The following is a 23190-nucleotide window of genomic DNA, read 5'->3' as shown; positions in this document are numbered from 1 at the left end:
TTATTTTTTAAATTCTTTTTTAGTCTAATATATACCGTATATGATTATGTGTGTTCCACGAGAGAAGTGTACTCTCGACTGTCAAAATTTTCGTGGTCTGCGTTGTCTGCTACTCGCTAACATCGACGAACATGCAAACTTTGCGTTAATGGCTAACTGGTGACTAAGCATACAAACATATACAACCGGCAAAGGCCTTTTTATGAATTTCCTTTCTTTGCTCTCTGATTTGAGAAGCCCTGTGAAGTTTTCAATTTTCCTGAAAGCTTTAATCCTTGCTGTTGACAGAGCCAAGCAGCATCTTGTCCTCCAGTCTACCATTGGTTTTGACTATAGAGTCTGGTCTGTTCTCTTTAGTAGTAATCATCAATAAGACCTTGGGTGATATTTGTCAAGCTTGAAGGACAGCTTGCATTGTTTGCCATGTTTTGCCATGTTTCTTCTTTTCTTTAAGGCTGGCTGCTTAGCCCAAGCCCCATCGCCGCTCTCTGGTTGTTTGCACATTTTCTCTGGTAGCATTTCAGATAGGTCTACTTAATTGAGCAGGATTGGCTGCTATTTAGCAGTCGGAGGTTGAGTCGTCCAAGAGACATCAATGTAGGACTTTGGAATTAATTAATTAATTAATTAATGCGACCACGACTGTTGGTAAAATGACGTAAATGGTGCAAAACCTTTTTGGTAAAGAAATTTGTAGTTGCTGGTAGATCATTAAAGCTTGAATGACAAAACTGTCTTTCATTCAAGGTAACATACTCTGTCCCTGTTATGTGTACAGGACTGCCGGAGAGAATTCATGAGGTATTTAATATACTGTGGAGTGTGGCCATGTAGAGTAAAGATGGGCTAAGTTGACTTTATACCTTAGAGGAGAATCTTGTGGCTTGAAATGAAAACTTATTAATGCAAATGACTGTATTGCAAACCTGTGTGTTTTATATTGAGACGGTTTATTTTAGATTTAGCTTCCTTTTATACTGCTTTGCCATTTGTGAGTATAACAAGGCACTAGGAATGCTTTCACAAGAGATATCCAGCAGGGGATCTGATCCACTTGAGATCAACTCCTTTCTGTGGAAGCTCTCTAATCTTCCTTTTGGGGGGGGGGGGGGGGGGCACGGAAGGGTCGGGCCAGGAGAAGGTATGTTATCTGATACTCTACCTGAGGTCAACGTCATAGTGTGAAAGGTCTCTCTCTAATGTTCCAGGGAATAAAGCACAGCCTGATGAATTGCTCACTGATCAAGAGTGAGATATCTGGAGATAGGTTGGAGGGTCTGAACTTCTAGGTGGAGTACTTTTGAGGACTTAAAGGCAATTTGGAATAGTTTAACATTTGGGACCGATACTGATGACATGTCAATTTCATACTTTAAAGTTTTATCGTTAAAGTCCTGATTATCGCAAGCCAAGGGATCCCCACATGACAGATAGAGATTGAAATAGTTGCCATGTTGTAATCTGAGCGATACTGGGGTAACCAGGTATGCACAGCTGCTTTAGAAAAATAGGCCCAAACTTTTTTTAAATAATAGAAAAGGTTGTCTTTTGAACCTTGGAATTTGTCAGAGTTTTTTTTATCAGTGGTAGTGCAAACAGTCACAGCTGGTTGGATAGATAATATTGACTTTTATATTTAATAATCCACCATGGAAAAGAAAGCAAGCCCAAAAAGAAATACTCCTTTACTTAGATAAGAAGACCAAAGGTTGGCATACAACTTTACATAGCAATTATTTACTTGTTACTCTTCAGTTTGGAATTGATCTCTTAAATGCTAGGGTTCACAGAGACTGAGCAAAGTGCCTTTTTATAATGGGTTTCCTTTAAAGTTGAGGAGTTTTGCCCTCTGGAGCAGCAATGACAGGAATGTGTTATAAACTTTGTTAAGGTACTCTGTTTAAAGAACAATTAATTGATTTTAAAAATAGTTTTGTCAAATTTGTTCTCTCCAATTTAATTAAAATTGTGTTGGGAAAAGTGATATAATTGCAAGTAATATGTTTAAAGTACCCGTACCATTAACAAGTGCACCAGGTAAAGCAGCGTTGTTCAGTGGGAAGAAAGGGCAAAACTCATGAAAATATTGATATAAATTCCCAAACAAAATGAGGAAATTCTCCAGCAAAGTCAAATTTATTTTGAGGATCATAAGGTTTCACCTGAACAGCTCAGTAAAGTGTGAGCAGTCACAGATTTGGAAAAGAACAGAGTTAAACGCTTTTCCTTGTCTTTTGTTTTATCATGAAAACCTTGATTTGCTGATGAGGTCTGTTCATTTCTTGTTTTCAAAGGGTCTTACGAAACTATAACTAGCTCTGTATCTGCCAGGCATTGTTTAAACAGAAACCGATCAAGCAAAATGACCCCTTTTCTATTCTGTGCTTGAATGCCGAAATATTTTTTGTTCTTTGTTCGGTTGGAGTGGCTGTTTTATCCAGTATATACTCATCATGATGTGTAGGCAAATCATATCTTTTAATGCAAGCCAGTGTTCAGTCAAAACAGAAGACTGACTTTAAGGTAGTCTGTATTATATATGTACCCAGACTTAAGGATGCTAAAATTGCTAGAGGTTTGTCCATGCAAAGACCTTTTACAATTCTCTTGTGTTTGATTTCCCAAACTGTATGCAAAATAGGGCATGCAATTGCTTTTGAGCATTGTGTGTTATATATGAGATTTAGAATTGAAAAAGAAGTGAAGAAAGAACAAAAAATGAAGTAAGATCTGTATGTCAGATTGAAGCAAACTTAAGCTAGTACCACAAAAAGAGGTCTCCCATGTTGATATTTAAATGCAACTATTATTAGACTATGTAGATGAAATTAACCATTCATCAATTTAAGGAGAAAGCCTTTCATTGTGACAGTGCTGCAGCCTGCAAATTCTGGGAACATTTCATGAGGCAATCTCTAAAAAGTGACGTTTTCAGTTTTCAGTCAGCCAGTGCACCCGGGGGAAAAAAAGGGGTCTCTGTGGTGTTGCTCTAGGCAGAGTAACCAGAAAAGTTTCCAATGCAAAACAGAATGCCATCATACTGTACTTATCAGGATCTCTCTTAAGTTTACAATTGGAGCTCATAAGTGTTTGGCTTTGTAGTAGACTATTGTCTTCATTAGACCAAAGTTCGGACCCATTCTTTGCAATTTATCAGATCCCCGTTTCAGATAAATGACTTAAAGTCCATATTTGCACAGTCATCATCAGTCTATTCCGGACTTGGAGACGCTTTCAAAAAAAAAAAAAAAAAAAAAATTAAACAACTGTTTTAAGTTAACAGTGAGGTATCATCATCCGATTCTGTAGATCATTTGCGTCTACCGTCAAGCACATGACTGCATTTTACATGTTGTCTGAGTCATCAGCGATAGAAGCATACTGAACTTAAGTGATATCTATATATATGTAGACCCCTTTTTATGGCCCCCATTACGAATTGGGAAGTACTATGGGAAATGGAAAGAAGAGAAAGGAATGAATAAATAAAAAATTTGGAATAGAAGAAAAGGTAATTTGACATAGAAGCTGCGATCGAGGCTGAAGTCTGATCCGAGCTTGCCTACTTATTCTCAGATGGCTTTGAGAATATTTGTGAGATCGAGAAATGGGGGGATCACTGCAGACCTATTTAGACTAGTGCAATGTTCACTAATACATCGAATCTTATCGCAGCTGCTGTACGGCTGGCCGTGCGTGCGTCTCATCTCCGAGAGGGTTTAATGACGCTCGTCCATTGCAGCTGTCTCTGCATATGAGGACATAGTCGGTTCCATTAGGCGTGACTATCTTCTGTGACTGCCTTTCGGTCTGAAACAAGTTCGGCTCTAGTGACCTGCGAGTGCAGTTGTTGTCTGTTGACGCACGCAGATATTTCATTTGTTTGTTGTTGCAATTTTGCGATACAAATCGTCGTTTTCAAATGTGCTTGTGGAATATCTATTCAGAAAAAAAGAACACACCGAAAAAAAAACAACACACAAACACACACACTGTGAGGCAATGTCAAGACATTTTTTGCTCAGATGTTATTCTTAAATCTATAGGAGACCGTAGTTGCGCATTTGTTATTGTGGTTTTTGGGGTCTAGTTTATTATTATGACAAAGTCTGTAAGGAAGAAGAGTCAAGAGCGATCTCTTACCATTATGTGACATTCATCTTTCTTTTAAATGGAGGAGATTCATTTGAAACATATTTTTGGAGAAATATGACATTTTTTTGACATGTGTCTTTTGATTTTTTCCTATTCCTTGATCAACATAAGAAGACAAGCAAAGAATGAATACTTGGATACTATGAAGTTAGTATTAATATTTTTGTTTCTAAATTCCTTGTCTTGTCCTCATATTAGTTGAATACATGTGGAAACCATGCCATCAGAAATAGAGAGTGTACTTTGGGACAGAGGTACTAAAGAGCTCGCAAATCAAAACGGAAAGGTAATCCCTTTTGGCCATGAGAGAATGAAAGACAAAGGTTGGGCAGGTCGGTAAGGGGATTGGATTTGGGAAAGGGGGAGGGGAAAGAGGGAGGTGTGGGCCCCCAGTGGGGGTGTAGGTAGAGGGGAAGATGAGGGTAGGTAAAGATGGGATGGGAGAGTAGATTCTAATGGGAGTAGGATCAGAAAGTGTATAGCACATGTTCTGCTCCATAGTGGTTGCTATTAAGGCATTACTTTGTCTTTTGCAAAACAATGTGTACAGTAAGTGAGCAGATATTCTTATCATGCAGTTACGAAAGAAACAGGAAGAGCATCAACTTAAAGAAGGCATTTATTGGTAACCATTCCCTTTGATCGAAGGATCAAATGAGAACAGTTTCAGTGCTGCTGTTGCTGCTGGAGAAGTGGTACACGGCTGTTGTACAAACTCTCTAACAGCCCTGTTTGTCTTTTAATAAAGTTTGATTGTTTTAAATGCTATTGTTTCAAGTTCCATGATCCCACCTGTGCATACATTGTAACAGAACTGCTATTCAAGAGGGTTTTGTGAGTAGAACTAGGTATTTGTCCTATACGGCAACATGAATCTCACGCTTAAAATAAATTCAGTCGAGTTATCAGTTTGACATCTGTATTGGAGGGTTTAACTGTTCTAGTGCAGATAGTCGTTAAACTAATTTAACTCTGGTACATGTGTATTTAGTCCTATCAGTTGTTGGACTTTGGTTAACAGTTGTATTTACGGAGCCTCCATGTTGCATGGCGGGAAGCTATGATAAGAATCCTTAGTATGGGGGGTGTGTTATGGTTACAAAGTCTACGGTACAAGTTTACCAAAGAAAAAAAAGAATAAAAGACAGAAGCAAAGGTTGGTTGTGAAAGAAGTTGATAATATCTACACAACGCTGCAGTCATCGTCCAATGTGTCTGTTTGCTCAAGATGATAGCCCATGCTCTACCACCTCCTTCAAAGGTAAGAGACTGTTTACAAAGCCCAGGGACCTAGTTTACGTACCTCTTTTGTAGTATGGGACTTTGGTCAATTTTGTCAAAGATTGGAAAGAAGGTGGTGCATGGTAATCTATGTTGAAAGAGATAGATAGTACTACTATAGTTGCTTTGGCTATGTGCCGATTTCCATTCAGTACTGATAAATTATGCCTAATCAGGAGTTTCGGATCAAAGTCTCAATCGTCCTCGCCGGTCTGTTTAGTTTGGACTGTGCCATTCAGTAATAGGTTGGCGTCGAGTTCAACGATGGAAAAAGGTCGGCGAAGGTTAGGGATTGATACTAATATAAATAATATTAAATTCGCTAACTTAAAATAGGTTAAGGATGTGAAGTGTCATTTTCAAGATCATTTGAGAATGACAAAACAAAGACTGTTCTAGATTTTACACAAGCACAACAAACAACCCCTCTGTTCATAATGGAATATGCCGACCGGCTTAGTGAGACTTGATCTGGAGTATCTTGTTAATTGTGTGAACTGTGGATGATTACATTATGCATACTTATGGGTTGTTATTCTCCCAGTGCTGACATAAAGGTGACGTAACCCTGCCAATCGTCATCAGCCCATGTGATAGAGAAATTTTATTCCGTTTGGCAGATATCACAGATTTAACCTTCCTAAGGTTACACACAAGGCTGAAGATTTGATCAAGACATCGTCGTCGAGGCCAGCAACCATGTGTGCCTCATGTTTCTTATGTTTTTCTTTAGTGATTACAAACGATTATTATCTGGAATGGAGGGAGATGGGTTTTGCAAAATATATACTGCATCAAAGATATTGAAGCTCATAATTATAGCAGTGGTTTGAATGCTATTACCCTGTAACCATGACAACTGCAGAGAAAGAGAAAGTCAAAGGTTTCAGATCCAAGTGGCAACTATGACATCACAGATTTACAAAATGACAAGCTCCCAGGTGTGCGACTTTTAAACTAGAATACTTCCCAACCTGAAAAAGATGTTTCTTAGCTGTTTGCAAGAATTGTTCTTCACAAAATCTCTCGGGCTTATAAGCTAAAGATAATGAATGGGTGGGTTTGTGTCTCCTTTCAAGTTCCACCTACTTTATTATACTTGTGTCTGTGCATGTATTTGTTAGACGGGGGCTGGACATTGGGCGGGGGAGGTGATGGGATGGGGTGGAGAATGGATGTAGATTCTGTGTCATCAAATATGATTAAGGAGATGTGTGGCTTAGCCTGTTTAGGCAATGATTATCACAAGATTTTTCACTTGACTGCATCAGTTCTCTGATAATATTGTAGAGAAGACAGAGATTGTGATAGCCATTGGCTGTCAATGTACAGTTTGGATGGAATTGGGGGGGGGGGGAAGAAGGTTGGTTATCCTGTTAGCAAACTATCAACAGAATTAACAGTCGACTTGCAGTTCTGATTCTATAAACAGATTAAGCAGAGGAACTTGAGAATTTCTCCACTTCTTCATTATTGATGATACCGGGTGTAGCACTGTATAAATGAAACACAGAATTTGATACAGAATTTGGTTTTAGGCAGTGTGCATACATACTACATGTAATGAAGTTGCACAATCATATACAGCTGAAGCTTGTGTGTGACACACAGCCAACACTGTGCCTAAGAAAGGGCAATTGATTCCGTTTGAACTAATACTTAATCACGCGCACGGCGGCTGGTGTCTTAGTTTAAAAGCATACTGTATACAAGTGCACTGGTGCAGTCCTTTGCTTTTTGTCAAGATTTAGTAAACCGATCTGCAACCCAGGTCAGTTTTCACGCTAGAGTAAGGAACGGCCTCTGAAACCCTCTCTGTATGTACCTTAAAAGTTTACTCTTGCTTGGTTTGGCTTTTGTGCTTTGTAGAAGGAAACAATAGCTTGCTTTGTTATTACTGTGTGATTCAATTCCTATTGTTTGTGTCATGGGTTTGGCAAGCCTCACTGGCCTCACTGCGTATTCATTTGGAGAATGAAAACAATAGAAAACAAACAATGGAATGGACTTGCTTGAATGCGTGCGGAAATTTGTTTTTTGGGCTTGTTAGTGGTAGGCTTGATCAGTTTCACAAAGGTTTTAAACAAAATGCCCTCCCACCCCTCCAAAAAGTACAAACCTGTTGAGTCAAAGCCGTGCAAACGTACTTCTACGTGTACATAGTAATATTAAACTTCCCAAGCAATTCCATGCAATTAACTATATGGACTATTTACCTGGAAGGTTTTGTCATTTCATAAATGACTATTGTAAGCTTTGGATTAGTCACAGTTGGAACTATAAAAATGAGTATTATTTAGCACGGTAAATCTTTCCGGAATAACTTTCTTTTATAATGCATTTTGTTTTTCTCAAATAATTGTTGAACATCGTTTGTTACTCTTAGAGTGCGAAAATCAGCAAATCCTCAGGTTTTCTCAATTATCTTAAAATTTATGTATTTTCTAGTAGGCGATTTATCTCCCTGGATGTATGGCAGTTATCGAGAGGTTTGAATAATCTGAGAACATCCAGGTAGGGGAGAGACCTGTTGGAAGTTTAATGGAGGGAGGTGTGATGATGTTGAGGGAGGGGGGGTGGCCTGGGATGGCTTAGAGGAGGACATTAGAAATAACTGTGCATGGTCTAAAGGCACAGTTGAGCAATGTTTGACCAACTGCTTTTTCAGGATCAAAGGTTCCATGGTGTGAAGCATACATAAAAAAAAATTATGATGGGTCTTCATAGGTGATGTTACATTTAGTAACGCATACTCTTGACCACTGGATGTTTAGTGTGTATTTGTTAGTATAGTATATAGTATACCATTTTCCTGTGGAGTGGGGGTGGAGATCTTTTTAAGCAATATTTGGGAAAGTTGTTCCTCACAATTCATCTATTTGACTAACATGGTAAACAGAATTGTTTGTTTTGCAACTTCAATCACAAGTGAAACTTTCCCTCAGCAGGAATGTAAGCAAGGACATCATTGTGCCGTAGATATCAGTTGCTGATATGGTGGTGTTGTATCTCTTCCCAAAGAATTCTGCTTGAGTAGTGGTGTACAGATAGTGATACCTTCTACTGTTGTGGTTTCATCTGTTCAACTACTACTACTGTGCCCTTACAGTATTTCATACAGAGCCTATTAATGACCCCCTTTTTTTTTTACTCCCTGCACATATCTGGTTGGCTGGCTGGCTGTCAAGTGATTCACTTCAGCAGCAGCAGTAACATATTATTTACACACCCCTGCTGAGAGCCTTCCAGGCCTTCAGCCAGTGAAGGAATTTGTGATTATCTGCAGGCCTGCCTGCCTGTAGAGAAAGCATCCTACCTACAGATTCCAGGGTTCTACAGTAGTAGTAGTAGTAACTATGATATGAGTCACGCAGGCAGACAAACATCAGCGTTATCTCTCTCTATTATATCTTCTATCTCTACACGCACTAGTGAACAGAACCTGTAGTTGGTGGAATAATCTAGAACACTCTCTCTCCACTACACAAACAGAATAGCCTCACAAACACTCTATTGTTGAATACAGAATTCACTCTGTATAGAGAGGAGGGTTTTTGTTTGTTTGTTATCGACTGTCCCACGCGTGATATGAATTCTCCTCTCGGGTTGCATATGGCGTGATGTGGTTAGCTGAAGGGTCGATTCCAGGGTAGCCATTTTGCTTGTTATGGTCATTCTTTGTGTAAGGCATGTTCTTAGTGTCTTCTCTTGGTTTTTGGGGTCTCTGCTCTGCTTGCACAGTACAGTAATGTGAAGCGCTGGACACGCTCCACTAGGAGCTGCCCTAGCCCCCCCCATTCCTACGGAAGCCACGGTATAATGACAGGAAGTATTAGCTGTGGGAAGATAAGGATTTTGTTGGAACTGGCCAACTGATTTTGATCTCTTCCTGTTTGGAATGTTGTCGTCGTCTTCGTGTGTTGGGTTGGCATTAGTCCACGGTGAAGTTCTTATTGCATGTAACTTCCCCCGTGTTAAAGAGTTTAATCCTATACATATAAGACAAGGACTCGTTCCAAACTGTAAAAGTGTCTGTTTTGAACAGTTGCCTATCTACAAGTATAACAGACTCACCGGGTAAAATGCCAGTAGATCTACATGTTTGGCGGCAGTGAAAGGAAAGTGATAGTCGCGGTGTTGATGTAATGATATATTTTTTTCAGATCGGTTGGAAGTGTTAATATACATGTGCAAAATGACTTGTGGCATGTCACGGATCATACTAATTCCAGACATTCAAATAGGAAGTTAGTTCAAATCGTGGACATTGTGAAGAATAAGTTACACGACTGGTAAGTTGTTCCTGCCATGTTTCAGGAGTGCAAATTTTCAGTAGTGCAAAGTGGTGTACAGTGCAGCAACTTTAATAACAGAGGTTGGAGGCACCCATTATGGTCACTCCGAGTCACCCAAATAATCTGTATGCAAGTATGACATTTTATCGTTGGAACCGTGTCACCGGAACATTACTTCATGTTATCTGGAAGGATCGATTTCAAATGTGCAGGAGATGTTGGAAGAAGACCACATAGACATGAGGAGGATGCCATGTGATGTGTCATGTGACAGAGAATATAGGTAAATTATGGTAATGAAGTTAGTTGGAAGAAGAAGAGGGGAGAAGGGGGGGGTAGGGAGAGAGGGGGAAAGAAGTAGTTAATGGTTGAGTATCAAGCATCTAACCCAAGTGTATATGTTTGGTAATAAAGAAAATCTCTGACAACTGTCACATTATTGAGAAAGTACTGGAATGACTTACACTAAGAGAATTCAACCTAGCTATTCAGGCTACAAACGTAGGTCACATATTCTTACTAATGAGTGTGTCATACAAAGAAAGCCACAGCTTGGCAATGGGAGTGTAATATTAACTACATGACCTGGCTGTGTTAAGAACAAGGTCAAGTCTCACATCGATATAATAGGTACAGGTTGCATGAAGGTATATTGTTAACGATGGTGTTTTTATCGTCACAATGCTATATTTAAGACTTTGCTTACCCTTAATGCCAATAATAAGCCTACAACACTTCCTATACAGCAATTATAATAATGTCTAGCCAAATTTTGCATATTAAACTTTGGGCTGAAGTATTTGTCAAACAAGCGACTCTGATCATTTTCAGCGCCCTTTCCTTGACTCTTCTCCCACTCCACTGTCTCTCCCCCCCCCCCCCCCCCCGCGACCCGCTCCTTCCAAATGACTGATGATCTTCAAAATATCATCCACATTTTTTGTATGGTCTCACATAAGCTTTCCAGGAAGGGAGCAATAACCTAGGACACAGTGCAGTAACATTGCCTTGTTACAGCAGTAAAGCTTTCAGAATGAATCATTGTCTGTTCTTAAATAGGAGTTTGATTCTGGAATGGTGAAGCTTTTGCATTCCATAGTTTATGACTGGTTTATGTAAGACATGGTTACATGCATAACATTCATGATCATATTGTGAATGAAGTTATAGAGAAGACATATCTGAGGTCAGTGATATTCTGTGACATCCAACATCTGTCTAATCGCTCGCATCAGCAGTTAAACTATTTGTCGGAAACCATAAACTGTAGGGGTAGGGATGCTATTTTTAGCTCATTTGCCAGATTTTCAGTATTGGGGAATTTCTAAAGGAAGGATGCCGCATTAGTGAAGAGACAGGTAAAGAGCACTCCCTTCCGTCACATGAGCTTGTCATGTGCTTCGGAATGTGTCTAAAATTGAGAAAGTAGTCGTACATCAGGTGGAACATGTACGGAAAATCCAATGCGGGTGAGTGAACGGGCAGCGTGTGACATATCAGCATGGAACTGGAGCAAACAGTCCAGAAATGTGATGAAAATTTGCAAATTACAATTTATATTGGGCAATGAATTTTGTAAATTGGCTTTATTACGTGCTTGATCGTTCAAAGAATTCGGCTGGCCGTACAGGCGGACTGGAGGGATAAATTTAGTACCTTCGTTGCGATAGTTTGCTATCAACTAAAGTTTTAGTTAATATTATGCATACAGGCTTTTTGTGAGTCCCCCAGGTCAGCGTTGTCTGCAATCAAGAGGTGTTATCAGGTTCATTTACCAACAACCCAGCATTAGGCTCTCCAGTGAGTAGTAATATTACATATCAGTAGCCTGTATACAGACATTTCCTCCTCTTGTTTAGAATAATCATCTGTCCACATCACATGTATAATAGCGCCCGGGAGATTGGCGGTGACATCGATCCGACACCGTGCGTTTTATTTATCTCTTGATTAAAAAACTCACAGGCGAATTCTCGCCTGCTGCTACAATATTGACTGGTAGGTAAGCAACTCAATAATTAGACAGGATTCTGTTTTGCACCCCAATAACACAAACTGGTGTTTTCTGTCGCCTGACAAAAATGAAAGCAAAGTGTTTACTAGGAAGTGTAAATAGCCTGGCAGTGACAGTAAATTGAAATAGCAGAGTCGAGCAGGGCCTCATTAGCGTTAAGTACGGTGTATATATCAAAGGCAGTTAATGTATGCAGGGAGTAAGGGTGTGTTTCATATTTTGTTCTGTTGGAGAGCACTGACGACAGAGGAGTTGAGGGTTTCGAGTCCCACTTTGCGATGAATGACGCAGCAGTTTACCCCCCCCCCCCACCCCATTGGCCAGAAGAGCTGACATACTGTGTAGTATAGAACACTCGTGTTTCGTTTAACTGTCATTCTTTGTGAGACATTCAAGTATTTGCCACCAATTTTTGGGTTAGCTGTATAAAAATAAAATAATTCAGTAAATTGTTTTGTTTTTTGTTTGATTTTTGGGTGGCAAATCACCGGAAACTGTAATAGCTGATTGTGTATATAGTGTATTCTGCCATGACTAGCGATGCCAGAATACAGTACTTTTGATGAAACATGGATTAGCTGTCTCAGAATCACCCCTATGGTTCAGTTTTTAATAGAAGGAAATTATTTTCAGGAAAAAAAAAAAGAAAAGAAAAAAAAAGAAAAGAAAAAAAAAGGGGGGGAAGAAAAAATATGTGAATGTCATGAATTATTACTCTGAACTGTGTCCTCGATGGCAAAAACTCAATATAGAGGGCCTTATTTTCCTTTTTCCATTTTGATTCCCTGGAGCATAAAAAATATTTGTAGGAATGAAAACACCAGCAGGATGAAAGGCACTGGTGTGTGTGATGATCACCTTGATAAATCAAATAGTACCATGTATGCTAGGAATTATTGTTAACTAACAACAACAACAACAAAGAAAGAAAGAAGAATAGAAATATCACAAACCTGTAGATTACTGTTGTACTCTTGTGATGGAAGAGAATTATGAAAAGATAATCAGTCTTGCCTCTGGGTTAACTCAGTAAGTACAAGATAGCCATACCAATGCATACTTAGACAAGGAAACGGTTGGTTCAAAGAAGAAACTTTTAAATTAAATCAATTTGGTGCAAATTGCTCTTAGAATGATGGCACTTGATGGCTGGCTGATAGCAATGATGGCTCTCAGCATGATGGCAATTAAAAAATTTTGTTGTTTTAATTGAAAAGCAATATGAATGACCATTCTACTGACATTCTAGCATATTTGGGGATATAACCCCATGCACAACCTTTTTAAAGTCCTTGTATTAGAAGCTGTGGCATACACTTACAGCTAGAAATCAAGTTTCCGGACTTGTCCTCCCTACCAGCATTTCGGATGGAATTAGACTTTTGTGAGATCTTGACCTCTCAAGAGGGCTCTGGGTAATGTCAAGAGCTTCTAGCCCTGGCACATTTATATACTTTCTTTCTTTAATTTGATAAGAAAGGGGAAATAAAACCTACTTAGGCTTTGCTTCAAAATTGCTTGATTTTGCTCTTGGAAAAAAGTCCAAGCAGTTACTTAGTCATGCTAGTTTAAAGGTAGTCAGTATCTGTATCCCCAAATTATAGCATGTTACAATTGCTAGAAGTTTTCAAAAAGTACTTTCCTGGAGGTCTTTACTCTCTTGATTGTTCTCAGACATCTTTAAGGAACACAGAAGATGACTGAATGTCTAAGTGAGGACAGTTTCTTCGAAGGTTGTAATAAAAACAGTTGTAATAAAACCAAAGGTGACCATACTTGAATATCTAGCAAGTGTGGGGCCAATACAGCATACCTTTAAACACAACATACAAGAAACAACAGTGTTAAGTGACAAGTGTTTCAGTATTAAGTGGTGTAATGAATGTAAGTAAGGTATGCAGAGTAAAGTAATAAATATATACTGTACTGGTAGTCAGGTTTACTCTGTGTAATTTGTTGACACCGTGTTGTCAGTCCCACCAACTCCTTCCCTCTCCCGCCCCTGTCCCCGCCCCCTTGCCTTTCCCTCCCCCTCCTTCCCATATCCCTGTAGCCTGTTGTTTTTCTTAAGTGAGGCTAATAATAATAAACAAGGTGTAACTCCGCCCTAGGAATCCAGTGAAAATGTTGTCTCCTGTTTCTGTTATTGTGGGGCCTGGCAAGGGGAAATGTCTGTACATATGTCAGAGAAATGAGACTGTTGTAAGAGGTACATGGTTTTGTTTGACTGGTTTGTGGCTTATTATTATCTTTAGACTTTTCTGTAGAGATTATAACTGCTGGAATGTAACCTTTTGACCTGTGTTGATTGAGGCACTATTCCCAGATAGCTGCCATTTTTTTTACTTCACAAAAGATAGTGGAGTTAGCACACGGGGAGTCTGCTACAGTCATATATATATGCTGCTGTACTGGTATGGGTACAGGGGGGTCAAGACATAAAAAAAGGTCTTCATGTTACTTTTGATCTCCAGTGGAAATGCGGATGATAGCGAGGAAGCAAGCCATAGTGGGGGGGGGGGCCGGGGGGGATCGACAGTGGGATGAGATCAGTGGAGGAAATTGAGGTTGTGAGATGGATAGAGAGAGAGAGAGCATTAGAAAATCACTTGCCACCAACCCTGCTGCATATTTTAAAGAATCTTGACTTGACGAGGACATTCTGAAAATTTGTCTCCTTCCTAAAGCACCGGGAAATTTCGCAGTTTGATTTACCAGGCATGGAAGGAAAACCGGCTGTTTAATGATTTTGCCATCCAGTTTACACAATTTCTTTTCTTTAAACTTTCACACCTACTATATATACATCCACTATTTATCTACCTATAATATACAACTCCTCCTTAGCAACACAGTAATCTCTTGTGATAATTGGGAGAGCCACATTTGTTAGTCCCGATCATAACGCTTTCTAAATGTCTCGCATGAAATACGAGATCAAAAGAGAGTTTCAGATTTTTTGTTTAACGGATAATTACGTTCTCCGCCCCCTTGGATTGAAATCGCTTGTCATTGTCATGTTTGCATCATCATCATCTGCCCATTTCCCCTTGAAATGCCTCAACCTCTTGTTGCTATGGAAATGTTGACGCATCCTTGGCTGAGCCTAAGGGTCTAATGCAAACAGGATACAGGGTTATAGCTCGCACATCTGGGAGAGATGCAGTTGGTTGGTGAGAGATGGGAGAGATGCGTTGACTAAACAATGAACAGGGAAGATGTTTATCTATGTATTTAACGACCACGGACAGATGACAAGATTCTGGAAGGGTAAAGTATTCCGTAAGGACACGAAAGGAGTCTTCTACCCCCTCTGCAGGTAGACCCACCCACCGTTTACACCCTTGTTGCATACGAAACAAAAGAATCGTAAAATTATGGGAAATGTTTATGTCTGGAGAATTCTCACTCAAAGTACCATCGTGTTAACACTACCGAATATGAAACCATTTTTGCTCCTTGCATATCATCTCCCCCCCCCCCCCTGCCCCTTTAGGAATCTGATCTAATGATAAAACACAGAATGTTCATAGATCGATTTAAGTAACAAAATTCATTCCAGCATTAAATATTGCTGTTGGTTAAGGTTGTCTTCAAGCTAATTTACCTATCATAATTACCTTAAGTTACACCTGTTACGAATTTCACATACGGATATTTATTGTAACAGGATAGAATAATTTTTCTTCTTCCTCTGCAATTCGTTGTTACACTGCTCCTTAAAAGCAATGATCGCTAAGTTACCAACTGCTGCTTGTAGCGGCAATGTTGGTGTTTGAAGTGCAAGATAAACCTCCTTCTGTTGGACTGTTGGTTCCTTGGCCCTGTCATTGCCCCCTCCCTTTTTTCCATTACCGTCTTCTTTCCACGGCTCCCCCATCTCCATTATTTAGGTTGTTGCATTTTCTACGACATTTCATTTGCGTGTCACGTTGTTAGAAATTTGTTTGTCCTACATATTAGTTTGGTTTTAATTGGGAAGCTGATCGAAACCATGAATGTTTTTCAGTGTTTCCATTCAAAACATCGCTCTCCCAAATGACCATGACTTTTAGCAGTTAATTAAATCCTTGCCTCTTCATGTCAGTAAACATATTTTTCTGTAGTTGATGCTTGTCAGGGTCTTCGCTATGCAACTCTCCATTATCTGTGAAAACACTGAAATTACTCAGATGTTGAAAGGGGGGGAAGGAGTTCAATATAATTATGTACGTACTGACAATATGAGATCATAGCATTATTTGAAAGGTTTGGGGAATTTATATCATATTTACTTTTTTGCGGTGGTCTCGGAACACGAGGGAACAGGATGTGGATTCCCTGGTATATTAAATCTGGTAGGTTGTCTTAAAGGAGACACAAACCCAACCATAGAGATAACTGCCATGGACAACTTCCTCAAACAGCTAAGAAAAAGTCTCATTCCATTTAGGAATGTTCCTCGCACACAGGACTGAAGACTTGATCAAGAATAAATGTGACAATATCGAGCTGTTGTTATTCTGAAAGATTTCTTCCGTAGAAGTTAAACATTGATGGGTGTGTTTTAGTTTTTGTTTTTTGAGAAGGGGAAGCAAAAGAAGAATCTGAGAACAGAAAAGTTTGTCCGTCTGGTTTTCGAAAAGAAATGAAACCATTTCACACCTGACTTGAGAATAGTATACCTGTGTAATTAAAAAATAAAAAACCTCTAGATAAACCATTATAATGACTTGACCCAAATAAATCTGTACCAAGCTTTGAAGTGAAGGTGGCCCAATTTTCATGTGTTTCCAACAGAAGGTCACTCCTTTAACGAAAGCCCGCCTCACAGCGTCATACAGAAAGTAAAAAACACTGCAGGCTACATAATGATCCCCTGCTTGCAAAATGCTCCTTTAAAGCACACTCCATTGCTCCTTTAAATCCCACTCTATTCTTTGTACTACCTGTGGTGAGCGTTATCTTCTGGGTAAAGAAGCTTTGTGGTTTGTCCCCTTGTGGGTTTTGTAGTAAACTACTTCTCTTTGAGGTCAGTTTGTGTCAACTGCCAAAAGGTTTTACAGTTAAGCAATATGTTCACCAGTAGTCAAGTCATGCAGTAGTTGGGGTGTATAAATAAATCACTGGGAAGGAACAGCATTGGCTGGTTGCTGACTGCTGTATTGAGGCAACACAGGGCCTTGCAGTTCCATGCCAGTAAGCAGTGATAAAAGAAGATAATGATGACTGTGTTGTAAGCTAGTCCAAGGTAATTTTTTTTTCAAAGGTCATGTCAGTGATTGATGTAGGCTGCATTCCACATGTGCTCATTTATCATGCCAAGTTTTATACAACTCTGTTGTCGTCGTCATTGTTGTTGTCGTCCTTGCAATGAGTTTCATGGGTTATCTATCACAAACAACCTTTGGATACAAATAACCTTTTCACAAAAATTGAAAGTATCACATTTTGTGAAGCCCCTCTTTCTGGTGTACGGAGGAGGGATGGGGAGCCTGAAAGTGTGGTGGGGTGAAGGGTTAGAATGGTGAGGTAAATGGTTAGAGGTGAAAAAAGGTGGAGGGGCTTGGAATGTGGGGTTTGGATGAAAGGTTTGGAAGTGTGTGGGAAGGGGTGGGGAGGTGCAGCTGTCCTTGGACCCGTGGTAGATGAAGATTGATGAAAGAGGAAGGGTAGAGAGAGAGAAGGATTTTAGAGCTGGAAGGAAAATCAAATTTTATAAGGTTTATTTTCCCCCTAAATTCGAGTATGCCTGTTTTGTGAATTAAACTTTTGGACAAGAGGCTGGAGAGGAAATGAAGATGGTGGTATGGACAAGAGAAGCATTTTCCAGGGTGGGAGTGGATGGGTGGTAGGATCTGGGAAAAAATGATATACTCTCACTACTTCGTACTGTCTAAGATGTCATTGGTGAAGACTATGCAATTTCTTGTCAAAATGTTGGTACTTTTAAGATCTCAAAATTAACAAATTACAAAGTATAGTAGTCGAAACTAATTGAGTGCCTTGTAATTACATCCCAGTTGGTTTGTATGTTTAAATGGTGTATGGACTGAAATAAAAAATACCTGACCTATTAACCCCATAGTAAAGAGCATTTGACAATGGGAAACGATCGTCCTTTACCCTGCTGTAATTTCACAAAGTCATATAAATTTGCCCGCTGGATACTTTGTTTACCATCCCGTCCTTTCATTATCCCACACGGCTGTGTGCTTTGCTTTGTAAGGCAGGAAGTTTCACTAATATATCTCGATTGAGAGGGATGCTTCTATGGCCAACTTTTTCAAATTTCCACGGAAGTGATACAGTTTGGAAAGGGAAGTGTACCCTTCCTCTTGTGATTATACCTGGGCTCATCTTCTCCCAGCCATCTGTGTTATCAATATTGAAGCCAACACGCAACTAAACAGTTCGTACCGGGTTCGTCAGACAGAATGCAAAACAAAAGGTCTCTAATGTTTGGTGTGTGTGTGTGTATATCCCCCTGTGCTGCTTGTGATGATTTGCATTTTAACGATGTTATTAATCTCTAGTAATTGTTTCCCAGAACGGTTCGTTCCAAAATAGGTATATGATCTGGTTATCATATGGTAACACCTCGGGGTGAAAAACTCATGGACCAACTGGGCCGCCACATTTAAGTAAGGGATATCGGGTTGCCAAGGATCGCTGGTGTTACAGGGGATTGGGGGGTCTTGCTATTCTATCCCTCCTTGCTATTTCCTCTCCATTCTTTTACTTGACTTCCTGCTTTGTTCTCTCTCCTTTCCCTTCCTTGCCCTTCCTGTCTTCCTCCCTCTTTTTTCTTCCCCTCCTCCTCCTGTTTTTCTTCCTTCCTTCCTCCCTCCTTTATTCTTCCCATTCCTTCCTCTTCTCTCCTCCTCTCCTCCTCTCCCTTGCCGATATCAATCAGTAAAAAACAAACAAAAAGTTACAACTTTCGGCAAATAATTAGGGAGATGCTCCAGCGGGTAGTATAACTGCTGCATGATGTAAGATCATGGTCCTGGATGCGAATTAATGGAAATGGAAATGCAAGATTACTTGAACTTTAAATCCACATCGAATTCTTCCATAATTAAGAATAGGGGACATTCAATTTATGTAGTGGAGTAAATTTATACCATTAATGAGTCATTTAACTACAGGTGTATTTAATTAATTGCACCCTTACCTGACTAGGTGTATCCTTTACGTACACACACTCTGATCTACCATGCCTACAAACCGGCGACATCCTTGCGCTGTGCCCCCCCCCCCTCCTGATGACCCTCTAGGGTCCATCACCTTCTAAGGTCATAACCCTCCTGCCATTCAGAAGTCTGTAAAGGGTTTATTAGGGGGTGCAGTGCAATACTGCTACCAGTTTGTAGACATGGTAGGTCAGAGTGCGAGTTTGTAAACAAGACAGGAAGGCATTGTCATTCATAAATACCCAACCAGTCATTTTTTTTTTGGGGGGGGGCATATTAATTATAGACGATCGTTGTATACTGTACCTGAATAACATCTCTTTTAAACCTTAAGGGGTATATCCAATGAGCTTTATGTTATACCATCTCATTCCCACCACCCCCTCCCTGGTCTCTGCACAACCTCATCGCTCTGACTCCATGGTGTCTAGAGTGAATCGGTAACCTTCTTATCACCGTACACCCTTAGACTGTTTGCTACCGACCTATGACCCATCCTTCTCATTCTACCACTCAAAAGCTGTCTATGAGAGTATTCCCCCCCCCCCCCCCCGTGGATTTCTCTCTTTTTAGTAGATGCTCTTTGCTATCGTTATTGAGGGTGTATCCCTATTATGTACGTGGGTATATGATTTATTAGTAAGGATGATGCAAACTTTCCATACCGTGGGAAATATCGCTTAATCAAAACTCAGTCAATCTCCACCGTCATATCTTTGATGTATATCATGACTGTATCAAGTTGAATGCAGAACAAAGTTATTTAATATTGTTTCACAAAATCCATGCGGTGAAATTGCGGAGGTTTTCCACCCCCAATTGGTTTCCAAAAGAGATTGAATACCTGTTTCATTGTTAAAAATGGTTGTAGTGGGAAATGTAGGTGCAGTTTCCACTGGAGCCCATCAAAGTAAACAGCATTGAAGTTAGATTGTGTTGACACGAGGGTGCACTTTGCGTCGTCATGGCAACATTAGATTATAAGGGGAAATTAACTAGTCCGATTAAATTTGGTGGCTGGGAAAACATCTTTTATTGATGAGATTACAGCTATCATTGAAATATACATGTAGTCACAAGTGTAATAGAACTCAGCCATACAGCTTGTTATTACAACCCATAGCAAAACACATGTGCTTCACTTCTATGGAACCTCTACTGTATCTTGTATTTGCCTACTTGTATACTTGGTCTTATTTATTATTATGATTTATTTTATTAAACTTTATTTTGAGAGGGTAGCTCGTTTAGCCGAAGCTAATCTTCCACGAGGCCCTCGTACAATACAAAAATAGATAAATATCAATTAAAATATATAAGTATAAAACTAAAATGTTGCAAATTAAAAATGCTAAATGAAGTATGAAATTATGAATGAGTATAAGCGAGTAAGATTCTTAAACTACGATCAAAATGAAATAAGAATATTATTAATATTAAAATTATACAATGTGTATAAAATCAATAGAAACAAAATCACACAATTACTGATCTAAAACTTTCGAATAAAACGAGGAGAGCACTCCTTTCTTCTTACCTGTCTCCATTTTGAATGGAGACAGGTAGGTATTGTCGTTCGTAAATTCCCAAACCGGTTAGTTTTGGGGGAATATATATAAATAGATATTTACTCATGTATGTATATATATATATATATATAGATGTGTTCCTCCTCCTTAAAAGGTCACTAGCATGTTAAATGCTTACATTTTCCTAGTCTTTTTCCATATATCCAATATTTTTTGGGGTAAAACTTACATGTAAGAGAAATAAATTTGAAACAAATTTGAACAGATATTGAGAGCTGTCCACACATATATAAATATAGTATGGCTTGGTCAGATTAATACAAAATAACGACCAAATACAAAATGCATATTTAAACTTTAAACTGAAGAGCCAAATGTTTTCCAACAATTTCGAGAACATGATATCAAAGTATGGGATGGGCAGCCTCACCATCAAGCTTTTCTTAAAAATGTGTCCCCTGCCCCTCCTCTCTCTGTGACATAAATGAAGATAAAATCTTCACAGCAAAACATGTTTCTGTTTTCATCTGGATGGGATTCTGTGCCAGATATTCATCCATCCTTTGTCCAGCTTTGGCCTTTGTGTTTTATTGGTTAATTATTCGTTTTGAATAATTTTGCTCTCTTCATCGACTATAAGATGGATGAGAAATGTTGATTCAGCATCTTTCGTTTTCCTCGCATCTCTTTGCAGATACGGTCGTGTTGAAAGTGCAAAGCTCACGGGCAAGCGAGACACAGACGGTTCCCAATCAGCCTTTGTGGATTTTGTGGATATAAACAGCGCCACCAAAGCCCACGATGCTTCGGTCATTACTATCGGCGAACGAGACTTGCAAATTGAGTACAACAATCCAGATTCCCCAACAGAGATCCATCCTGGTGAGACGAGTCGAGAGTATGACTTGCCGGGAAGAATACCACGGTACGATAATCGGAGAGGAGGCGGGTCAGTATCTCATTCTTTCCTCGGTTTCATTAGTTTGATCTTGTGTACAGTGACAGCGGAAGGGTACACCCCCCGCCTCCCTCTGCCCCACAATTTTGAGGAGGCCAGGGTACCCCCCTGCTCCCCGTCCCACAACCCTTAAGGAGGCCAGCTGCATTTCATAATCAAATCAAGGAAAAAATGTTTTGGCTTAGGTACTGCCTGCCGGCAGAAGGAATGTATGCTGTCATAATTTAATGGTTCTATGTATTTGGATGTCTTGTATCAATGTGGTCATGATGTGTGTGAATATGTGTACAAGTATGTTTGTGTATGTGTTGAATTAGTCTGTGAAACCTCACAAACCAAGAAATAAAACAGGTTTGAACGTCTATTCTTGATCGGTATGGATACTTCAAAAGGGTACACAATGAGCAAATGAACAGGCAGAAAAGAGTGTTGATGTGTCCTTTGCGTGGTGATCCCCTTTGGTACCCTGTAGACTTGGGATACCCTCATAGTAGCTGCATTGCATCGTCTTAGTTTTAACAAAGTTTGGGCAAACCCGATCCGCTTGATTTCATTGGAAGGTAGTGGCTCAAGGCCACAATGAATTATACTGAGAAGCAATTGTGTTCCACTGTCTAAGGAATTCAGCCCTCAATAACAAGTATTGTTTTATGTATTGCTTGGATGCAAAAGTTGGTGTACTTTTGCTCTGAAATAACCACCCCCTTTTTTGTTGAAAAGACTCATTACTGATTCAGTCCGATTCTGACAAATTTGTCACTCAGACAGTTCCATAATGTCAGTAGTATTGATCGACAAAACCCTAAATAAACATCAAATTCATGTGACTCATCAACAAATGTTTTTGATTATTTGAAGAAACATGAACAGGTTGACTACTTAGCTAGCTATAGTTTTGAGCTTGGATTTGTTTGTACATCTGCATGGTGTCCCTGTTAGACTTTCAGAGAGATGGCATGACCTCGAAAAAAAGGAGCCCCCCCCATTCCCACCCCCCACTGAGATTTGGCTGTTCTCTAAAATGTTTTGTATCCTTGGATAAAATGCTAGATATTATATTTGGAGGACTTAATGCTATACTTAACCAAAACTGAACATGTTATCTAGGTTGAAGATCGATGGAAAAACAGGATGTCTGCTCACGTCCTTGGATATGGGTTGCTCTTCGTTTTCCAGGAGATTGAAAAGCACTCTCAGTTTAGGATTAATGAGCAAGTTCCTTCTTCACTCATGAAACCAGGAAGCCATTTAAAGAACTAAAAATATTAACTAACCCAACAGGGTTACCTCTCCCCCGCTTGGTTTCAAATTCTGTTGCCCTCAGTGAGCTAATTTAAGGAAGTCTGTTTGCCCTGCTTTGCTGGGGGTCACAGATGTTTTGTAAAAATTTGAGTATGCACTGTTTTCCAAGTAGTAAAAAGCCCTGTAGAATGAGCCCAATTAGTGGGATTTGCTATGCCATGCATTGTAAAGCAGTCAACTAATTCAGAAAACGAAACAACAAAAAGAAAGCCTGGAGGAGACGAAATGAAGGAATATGCGATACCAAAGTTAAATTTTTATTCTTTTCAATTCCAATCTGTTGATTAATACTTTTTTAGCCCTTTGTTTGTTTGTTTGTTTGTTTCATATGAGAAAGGACTTTGGTACGTAAGTCATATAACATGTGATTGCTGTACTGCTGCTATTGACTATATACCATAAAGCACTCTCATATTGGGGAATTCAAGCTAAAGTGACGCTCTGCAATATATGGGGCACAACCCAAATGTCGATTGCCAAA

The 23190-nt window shown here is 39.5% G+C and overlaps 1 protein-coding gene across 5 annotated transcripts in view; it reads left to right on the top strand.

Moving 5' to 3' along the window:
- Positions 1-23190, top strand: part of LOC139976065 (uncharacterized) — a 72338-nt gene that overhangs the window by 9483 nt on the left and 39665 nt on the right. For 3 of the 5 annotated variants that reach the window (XM_071984478.1, XM_071984479.1, XM_071984477.1), the window contains exon 2: positions 21144-21398. In XM_071984478.1, coding sequence (XP_071840579.1) covers positions 21144-21398 — 255 coding nt within the window. Of the gene's footprint in view, positions 1-8774; positions 10015-21143; positions 21399-23190 lie in introns of those variants that run through there. The other 2 variants (XM_071984480.1, XM_071984481.1) reach the window with 2 other exon arrangements.

The sequence above is a fragment of the Apostichopus japonicus genome, chromosome 11 (genome assembly GCF_037975245.1).
Source record: "Apostichopus japonicus isolate 1M-3 chromosome 11, ASM3797524v1, whole genome shotgun sequence".
Lineage (NCBI taxonomy): Eukaryota > Metazoa > Echinodermata > Holothuroidea > Aspidochirotida > Stichopodidae > Apostichopus > Apostichopus japonicus.
Note: the sequence above shows the minus strand (reverse complement) of the source record. Positions and strands in the feature narration are given on the sequence as shown.